The 9,934-nt window shown below is 50.3% G+C and overlaps 2 protein-coding genes across 2 annotated transcripts; one reads left to right on the top strand and one right to left on the bottom strand.

The window, feature by feature from the left end:
• Positions 1–267: 267 nt before the first annotated feature.
• AA0111_g11271 (General amino acid permease) lies at positions 268–1,996 on the top strand (the record flags this gene model as incomplete). The annotated part of the gene is made up of 2 exons (XM_028645117.1): positions 268–752; positions 823–1,996. 2 exons carry the CDS (start codon positions 268–270, stop codon positions 1,994–1,996), a joined length of 1,659 nt encoding a protein of 552 aa, XP_028501141.1.
• Positions 1,997–6,892: 4,896 nt separating this feature from the next.
• On the bottom strand, positions 6,893–9,573 carry AA0111_g11270 (hypothetical protein; the record flags this gene model as incomplete). The annotated part of the gene is made up of 5 exons (XM_028645116.1): positions 6,893–7,596; positions 7,654–8,431; positions 8,484–8,712; positions 8,762–9,164; positions 9,213–9,573. 5 exons carry the CDS (start codon positions 9,571–9,573, stop codon positions 6,893–6,895), a joined length of 2,475 nt encoding a protein of 824 aa, XP_028501140.1.
• Between the last annotated feature and the right edge of the window lie 361 nt (positions 9,574–9,934).

Here is a 9,934-nt window from a genome sequence, read left to right as displayed (position 1 = left end):
CCCCAAGCGTCCTGTTTTTATAAGGGCAAACCCCCCTCCCCTTCCCCCGTTTTACCCTCCCTCTTTTCCCCTGCCCCCCATTCCACCTCTCCTTTTTTTACTTTTACCCCCCCCCCCCCCCCCCCACCCCCCCCACCCCCCCCCCCCCCCCCCCCAGCGTCGACTCCAGAGCGACAAATCCCAATACCTGAAGCGACTTTCCATACGCGACATTACTCCCTTGCGACAACTTACCCTTTGCCTAAAGCGACAATCCCCATTGCAACCATGGCCGAGGACAAGAAATATTCTGGAGAGTTCGTCCGCGAGACTTATCCTGGTGACGATATCCAACATGGCCAAGTGACCGACAACTCCGACGACTTGCAGCGTCATCTTGGTAACCGTCAAATCCAACTCATTGCGATTGGTGGTTCTATTGGAACTGCTCTCTTTGTGTCCATTGGAGGTGCTCTCAACAAGGGCGGTCCCCTCGGTATACTCCTCGCATACACTGGATACTCTTGCATCATCGCTCTCGTGAACAACGCCATGGCTGAAATGGCCAGTTTCATGCCCGTGTCCGGAGGTTTCATTCGAATGGCTGGACACTGGGTCGATGAGTCCCTAGGCTTCATGGCCGGCTGGAACTTCTTCTTCTACGAAGCTCTGCTGATTCCTTTCGAAATCACAGCTCTCAACATTGTGCTGCGATACTGGAGAGATGACATACCAGTCGCTGCTGTCTGTGCGGCCGTCATCGTTCTATATGCGTAAGAACTACCGATTAGCCTTGAGGGCGATGTACTACATACATAGAGGACAGAAACTAATTACTTCTAGTGCTTGCAACATCTTGGCTGTAAAGGCATATGGTGAGGCAGAATTTTGGCTCTCTGGAGGCAAGGTCCTGCTGATCCTGATTCTCTACTGCTTCACCTTCGTCACCATGGTTGGAGGTAACCCTCAGAAGGATGCCTATGGCTTCCGACACTGGCGCGACCCTGGCCCAATGCCCGGCGGCAGCGATCTTGGACGTTTTGAAGGCTTCCTAGGTTCTCTTTGGGCTGCGTCTTTCTGTATCGTTGGTCCCGAGTACATCTCCATGGTCTCCGGTGAGGCAAAGCGTCCTCGCGCGTACATCAAGACCGCGTTCAAGACTGTGTACTTCCGATTTGGTGCCTTCTTCATCCTTGGTGCTCTTTGCGTCGGCATCGTTTTGGCATACAACGACCCAGAGCTTGTCAGCGTATTGGCAGCTGGTGAGAGCAGTGCTGCTGCCTCTCCCTACGTCATTGCTATGAAGAACCTCAACATCGGCGGCCTTCCCCACCTTGTCAACGCCCTCTTGATCACGAGTATCTTCTCTGCGGGTAACACGTACACTTACTGCGCGACTCGCAGTCTGTACTCGCTTGCTATTGAGGGCCGTGCCCCCAAGATCCTGCGCAAGTGCACCAAGAACGGTGTTCCGATCTACTGCTTCTGTGTAGTCATGATCTTCCCGTTCTTGTCTTTCCTGCAGTTGTCGGACGACTCCGCCAAAGTCCTGACCTGGCTCACCAACATCATCACTGCTGGTGGTGTCATTAACTACATCGTCATGTGCGGCACCTACCTTGCTTTCTACAAGGCTTGCAAAGTTCAAGGCCTCGACCGAAAGACGCTCCCTTACTGCGGTTACTTCCAGCCATATGGTACCTGGTTTGCGCTCTGCTTCGAGATTTGCGTTGTCTTTGTGTATGGTTACAGCACCTTCAAGCCCGGCAACTTCACCCTTGAGTCTTTCTTCACATACTACACCATGGTTGGCGTTGCCCCGATCCTGTTCATCTCCTGGAAACTCCTTAAGAGGACCAAGTGGCTGAAGCCACACGAGGTTGACCTTGTCTGGGACGCTCCTCTCATCGATGCCTACGAGGCCTCCTTCATCACACCACCTGTCGGCTTCTGGACTGAGATGTTACAACTTATCGGACTGAAGCGTAACGTCCCCGTGGACAAGCGTGCTGTTTGAATTGCTTTTAGCGAATCAGCGAAACCTGTATAGCAGAGATATTCTGTCATGATCTAACGCCATTGGATAGATTTTCTATCGCCAGAAGCCTATGAACACTGGCTGCGCTCTTACATAAATACTATACCCATTCATTCTGCGAACATCGAGATATGGCAGCTTGCGAATGATGCCCGACCTCCGCTATACCTATGCGACAAACAGCGAGGCCAAAAAAAAAGGACACCCAAGCGACAATGTACCATGGACTTTCGATTGTGATTAATATATTGCAGCATCCTTTCTAATGGCCTACGCGACACTGCTGAGACGACAATTCCAATGCGACACAGTCTTAAGAGATCTCCTATGCGACAACGCTACCATGTTCGTAGCAACGCTGGTGATGCATCTGCCGTCACGCACCAGCTTGCCTAGTGTCGTATGGTTCAGCACACTGACGGCTTTTGACGTGCCAAGGCACGGCTGAGACCACCCCTCAACGACGATCGACATTTCACATACGTGCGTTTATTGGAACAAAACACCTGTAGACTGCGGTCCATCCGCCTGGCTTTTGGGAAGTCGCCCGAACCCTAACGTGGCATCAGAGAGCACTTGTTAGGAGGCTCGGCAATACATTCCGCGCGACTCACTGCCACTGTTGCGCTACTGCTACTTCCACCAGACACAGCCCACGACCATGTCTGCCTCGACTCGCCTCGCCCAGCCCCCTTGTGCGCCACTATCAAACAGTATCAATCCACCCACACTTGTATGCAGCCGCCTGCTTCCGGTGTTGGGCCAAGGTCTCCGGCTGTTTCTGGATGCCTCGACCCTACAGGTCACTGTTGTTAGTAGGGCGCCATGCGGGATGTCTCACTTGCCTTATCATCAGGCTTCCGGTGCTACTACACGAACCCCTGCCATGAGCTCGTCAGAGAGGCTTGAATTCTTGAGGCAGAGAGTCAACGATTCGCTCGCTTTGTGGCTTGTGTACGCATCTGCGACCGTGCCACCAACGCTATAATACCGCTGCACTTATCTCGGACCTTCTACCAAGGAAAGAGAGCGTTTCAGGCCATCTTCAGCTTCACAGGTGTCGGTGCGCAGTATATACGATCGCTCTTGACGTCCCGAAACGGCCAATTGATCCCGTCGCCAATATCCCGGTCCCGCTCGTGGCGCGCTATAATCCCACGCCCACGACAGCTCCGCACGTTTGCATTGGAGCCTCTATCTACCGTCGGTAACGCACTATTCATGCTGCACTTTGTGGTTTTGGCTAGATGTCCGTACCTTGCAGGACCTTCTCCGCAATTGATAACGCATGTGCTCGTCGACCAGGATGATAAGACGGCTCCATCTTTCCCCGCATTGTCCACATCGTGAGCTGAACATGTTGGTGTATTTTCGAGAAGATGGCTGAAGCCCAAGCTCCATCTAAGATTGCGGAACCGCCATACAATGCTTGGACACTCACGCTCCAGTATCTACACCGAAATTGAACTGGACAAATTAGCAGAAAAGGGTAATATACAGATTCAGCCTACTAATCATCATGTCCACCAGATTGAACAGTATGATCTTTCCCGTCGGAAAGCATCTTTACTGTAAAACCGCAGCACTGCCTACTCCTTACTCGGCAGATAAACTCCTCAATATCGAAATGGCATGAGCGATGGTACTTATCTTCGTGAGACGCACCATATGTGCTTAACCATGGTACAGTATACATTTTTGACACGGCGCTGTCCGAGTCAGACTGCCATTCTGTGGATGGGTACCACTAAGAAGTCACAATACGCTACCACAGGCTGCTTATGGTACGCTTGCGGCTCGGAATGTTTCCATGGGTGATCTGACGTACGTCAACTATCTAGGCTCGCCAGTACTGTCATGCTATCCTCAAAGATGTGTTAACAGTAGCAGCGACAGCGGTAGTGTTGTTAGTAGGTGCAATGTCTCTAGCGTGAAGAATCTGATCGTATTCTGGTAGAGAGGCTTTACACGATATCGCAATTAGGTGGCATCAGATGATTGTTGGTAAGTTAAGAAGATTTCTGAACTCGCTTTGTTCAAAGGGCAAGTACAGTTCAAACATATGTTTCTTCACGTTCAGGAAACATATTTCATGAGGCTAGAAATAGGCTGTTTCCGGCATTACTTTAACAACTTATCCAGAAGACAAGAGAGTCAGTGGACGTGACAATAGCTTCAGTGTTTGCACACCTAATACTATACATATTGGTAACGGCACTTGTATACATGAATAGGTTTTGGCAAAACCTTCCACCTGTTCGACAACAAGTATAATGCAAGCCCCACGGTCTTGTCTCCACGAATGGACGTCACATAACTCCGTAACACCGACCCACATGTCCCGTTGCTATCTGACCATATCACCTTCGCCTAGGTTTACCAGCACTGTCTACGCTCTCTCACCAAAGACGGCAGCTAGAGCGCATGCCTAGCCGGTCCTTCTCGCCATTTCTCTATGAAGAGACGGGCCGATTGCCCTTGTTCTCGAAACTGACCCCGTGCACCATTGCCAAGATGTTGGCTGGAGGCCCAACGAGCCATATTACTTGTCGCACAGCAGATTGGGCGCCATGCATATAGAGGTCAAGTCTGAGGTAGGAGGGAATCAAAGGCTGGCGTCGAATACGTCATCGTGCGGAGAAGGCGAGACCCTGGACGGGATGGGCGGGACCGGAATTGAGCCGAAGAAATTCTGGGGTAAAGACCACCGCTTTCACGCGTCGTCGCGTCGTCTCTTGCCTGTGTAGTGTCGATCGTTCTTCAATCGCCGGGTTGTCGTTCGGGTAGACCCTTCTTTCAATTCGTATGTGTCCTTTATATGGCCCGATTCTGGACTTCGTGCTTCTTTCTTCATCTTCACTACCCGCAACTTTGCCACTCCGAGTTCTTGCCTCGACATACGGGGTGCATCATCGAAACCCATACAACTGCCCTATAGCTTCTTGCATGTCGACTGTATTGAGTGTAATACGTGGTCTCGGATCCCTGATACGTGTGATGATTTGGAGGATGAAGTGCGAACCCAATATTAGGAGTAAACAAGGTATGACGACACGACTCAGTACACGACCCCATGAAATCCGTATCTCTTGCGACTTTCTCTCTTCAAATACTTCCCCTTCTGCAGGTGTAATGGTTGTATCCTCCATCGGTATCGATGCTGCTTCTAGGATCGTTCTGTAACTCAATCGACCAAGCCATACATGCCAGCCTAGCAGCATGACGGCGGCTAGAGCGATGCTCGTCCACGAGGCTACCGCGTACGGTGATCGTGCTCTTCGACCCAATAGCTCGTAGATCTCATCCAAGCCTTGGACAACGTGATGCATCGTAAAGGGAACAAAGAGCATGACTACCGCCAGCGCGACGACTTCTAGGCACAGCATACTGAAGCGCTTGAGGAATGTTGATTCGGCCTTGTGGACATGCCAGTGTGAGAGTAGACTTAGGAAGTCATCCGTGCGCGGGTGGTTTGTTGACATTGTTAGCAGCATGGCGGTCGGTTTGGTGGTATAGCTAAAGTTTGGCAGGCGTAGTGATGATGCTCGAGGAAGAATAATGGTAAGGAAGCGGTAAAAATGTCGACGCGGCGATACCAATTCCTAGCGACAAGAGGCTCTCTTATACGAACTTCAATGAAGTAGGTCGATATTGTCTCCCGAAATCCACGTTGTTGGTTTTGTTATTGATGTTGTTACTGTCCTTGGTGAGGGCCACCCTTTCTTCGGTTGCCGATGTGTTGACGAAGCGCAGTGACGCAATCGAAGCAACACGTCTCTCTTCCTTCTCTTCTTGTCCGCAAGTTCAACTTGATGGCTGTTCCGATACGAAACTCAAATGTCTGCGCCTCCTCTCGTCGTGTCTTACGCACTAAGACGACGTCTTCTCCGAGCCCCCTAGCTCCGCGATCTGCGTACCCGAACACACCAAACTTCACAGGAATGCGCAACCCGTCTTTTGCCTTATCGCTAGCTTTCCTGGAATTTCTGCAGTTGCCAGTAAAATCGTTTTGTCGAGATTGTACGTTTGGAAAATTCGTTGCGCAGTTCTACCTCGGCTCCTCGCGTCCGTATCCTCGTAAACCCGACGTACGAAGAACCCTGCCAAGCCCCTCTTCGCACAGGCTTTACCGCTCTTCCAGTACCGGTACTACGATTCGTAGGCTGAGCTGAGTGCAACAACGATACTCGTATCCAGACGTGCTCGTACAACAACGACCGTTCCGCCTTGAGGTGTCGTGTTACAAGAAGGTGGGAAGAAGGTAGGATGGTGATGATGATGCTTACAACGACGTAGTCTGGGTCTTACGAAGTCTGCGCCCTGATCCGCACTGCGCCGCAGCAAGTAGGATTGCATTGGGTGCCTGAAGAGAGGGGCGCAGTAAGCATTAAGGGTTGCCCCGCATCTGCAGCCTTGCGACGCTAGCTTTTGACCTGAAATTGTGATTGGTGCCCGGGCAGAAAGCGTGCCTGTGGCTGGTTAGGAACTCAGATGTGGAGATTGGATTTACGATGGGAGAGGAAGGTGAGTACCTAATGAGATGAATTAGTGCACGTGATGTGATAGTTTTTAGAGGTAACGAGGCTGGGAAAGCTTCGTGACACTAGGAAGAGATGGAACGAAATGATTGGGGAAGAGTTACGAGCTTTACGACCGAAAGCCTCGATCGCATGGAAATGTTCAATCTCAAGGTGGTCACCTGTCTACACTTTCTATTCAAAAACAATCGTGAAGCCGTCCAGGCTGCATTGGCCCAGGCATATAGGCACTGGAGCCGAATGTTAAAAGAAAAGAAAACAAAACACCGACAGAATGCGCGCTAAAACCTCAAACCATCCACCCAAAATGCGCAACGTATGCTTTGTCTACAAGCGATCAAATAGGGTTTCCATGATCCCCAAAACTGACCGTCCTTGCGCGTGTCGGTTCTTGCAATCCTGCATCACCATACCCTTTACCCTCATAGTCATGTTCATTCATGACACCCAAGCTCTTCCAACTGGCCTTCTCCTTCAAATTGCTCTTGCTTGGTTTTCTGCTCAAATTACCGTTCTTGTCGGCATCGCTGTGGAGGCTTGGAGTGCTAGCTCGATGGACCGCAATGCCGATGCCCAGTCCTTGACCGTCAGACAAAGCACTGGTAGGCGTGTTCTCGTACGAAAAGTCACCCATGTTAGCTCTGCCTTTGCCTTGTCCATTGTAGTTCCCTTCGTCTCGAAGAGTAACATCACTCCCAAAAGCTGGACCAGGACTATGACTTGGCACCCTAGTCTTGCCATTTGATGGGCCTGCAGCGAAGTCGCGTGGCTGGGGCGGCGAGTCTGAGTACAGCGTATATGCGGTGTGGACTCTGTTCAAAGAAGGCGCTGGTGTATGGCCTCTGCTACGAGGTGCGCTCTTGGGCATGCCACCGGGGCTTGGTGCGCGGCTAGGATACTTTGATATGAGGCCACCAGTTTCGTTATCGCTGTCGCCGGCCAGAGATCTGTTACCCCATGAGACATCGCGGTGATGTGAGTGGCGTGGATGGCGGCTCGTGTAGTGTGCGACAACTAAGAGGATATTATCAAAGAACAGTACTAGGAAGGAAATTAGCATACAACCCTTTCTCCTTGACAGCGAATGGGGCTACTTACCACCAGCGAAGAACAGCACCACTATTGGGATTATCCAATGGCTCCCTTTGAACTTGAAACCGTTGGTTGTCTTGTCGGCAATGACAGTAGACACTCCCAGAATGATGAGCGTGAAGCCAACGACGACTCTGTTGATGATCTCGCCGAATTCGTATTTCGTCTTGTGTATCTTGTTGAACCAATACATGATGGCCAATACCAGCAATACACAGCCAGCACCAATGAAGAACTGCATTGTAGTGGTGTTGAAAACATCAGATACCGCGTCCAGCTTGACTTGTGGACTCGTCGTAGTTGATGTCACAGCGTTGAGTTTTGCTAGAGAATCGGCATGTGCCTCATACACAAAGACTTGCGCCCTGTCGAACATGTAACGAACGACGTCGCCGGTGCGGTTGTTCCATTCGTCCGATTTGAATCCATACGTCGCAGTGTAGTTCTCGATAACAGTGAAGTTGGTGTTCCAGTTGTATGTTATGTTCCAGTATTTGCTCTTGAATCTACCGTTGACTGCAATCATGCTCTGATTGAGGTAGTCAATATAGCTAGCGGTGTCAGAGTAGCCATCCGCTGGTTTGGAATAATCGTTTGGCTTCAAGGACCATATCCATCTGAGAGCTTGGACGGCAGAGTTCCATACGATCAGCGACGTGTTACCTTCGACACATAAGAGAATTGCTGAGTGCAACGGATAATGTAAGAGAGCCCACACTTGTTGTCGTAGAGTTCCGAAGCGATCGTGAGAAAGCTGGTCGAAATACAGCATCCACAAAAGGTACTATGAGCTTGATTAGTAGCGTTCCCCGAATTACTCATATGTGGCGACATACCAAGAGAAGCACAGCTGCAATGACGGTTCCGATCTCACTCATGTTATTGCTCGTCTGACCTTTCGTAATGCATGCTACGCTCTTCACCATCCCGATGATCCCTTCTCCGATGATGATGAGGGTAAGCAGTTGTAACCGCTCCGTTAGATGGGTATACTTGAAACTGATGATCCGCCATATCATGGCGATGAGAAAGATGAGAAGACCTTCAACAATGGATATGATCACCCTGCGCACTTTGTTAGTCTGAGCAGCCGAATTGAAAGAAGTCTACTTGCCATGCGAGTTGCTCTTCAAGACCAACACGACCCCTAGGAAAGACAACCATAGTGATGGCATAGCCTATTGCTGCCGCGGCATGCACGCCAGCGCTCAGACCTAAAGGAATCAACGTCTGACGGAACATGCGACCCTGCCACATAACCACAGCGTATTGTACAGCGATCGCAATTCTACCGATGACGAGTACAATGGCAAAGTTCCGGTATGACTTCTCAACGCCACTGGTGCTGTACTTGTCGAAGACCGGACCGGCATACACAAAGCCAGTGAAGATGCCGAACTGTATGGCTTTGTGAAACCGATTCCACACACAGTCGATACTGAACCGCACGTCGAATAGTGTGACGCTCAGCCAAGTAAACCACATCAGAGTGAAAAGTTTGAGGTAGTTAATGAGTGCTAATAGAGTGTCAGTTACTGCATCAAGGTTTGGACAAACATGCGTACACTCTGCATCAGTGTGTTGATGCATAGCCGTGAAATATGCAAGGTTGGCAACGAAAAAGAGGTCGTAGAAAAGCTCTATCGTGCTAGCCTCTGTATGTTGCTTGTAAATTATGATGTTTCCGCGGCTTGTCCTGCCGTTTCCGGCAAGTGTGGTCGTATCATTCGAACTGTCGAACGTGCTGGTGTGAGTATTGGTCTTTTCTAGGTCTGTGGAATTGTTCGTCACTACTTCAAGGACATCCTCGTTGATGGGATTTGCGAGGAGGGGCAGGTAAGTCCGCCTGTTCCTATGTCCTGTATGCTCACTGCCGTGACTGTCGGTAGTCTTCCGCCGTAAACTGAAATAACGTGCGAGGTCCATTGTGAAACAAACGAAAGAGACGGAATGAACTTCGTTAGTGATGCGATTAAACTGATGGGAAAGCTAGATAAAAGGCAGCTATCCCATACAAGATATATATTAAACGCCAGCTATCAGCGAAGCTGCCCTAGAACAGTGCTGTATCTGCCAAGCACGCGTCGGTCCGTCGTCGACAGTGGATCGTAGTAGTCTTACCACTGTATGTGGTGAGCCTTCGCCCCCGAAACATCGTGAATTTGGCCATAAAATTGTTGTTAGGAAGCTTAAACAAATCATCTGTACCGAGCAATCGGTTAGACTTGTGCGCCCGGGGAACTGCCAGGGTAGTAACCACACATTTCCAGACACAACACCAGTGAGG

This window comes from Alternaria arborescens, assembly GCF_004154835.1.
Source record: "Alternaria arborescens strain FERA 675 chromosome Unknown contig_46, whole genome shotgun sequence".
Lineage (NCBI taxonomy): Eukaryota > Fungi > Ascomycota > Dothideomycetes > Pleosporales > Pleosporaceae > Alternaria > Alternaria arborescens.
This window is presented reverse-complemented; position numbering and strand designations above follow the sequence as displayed.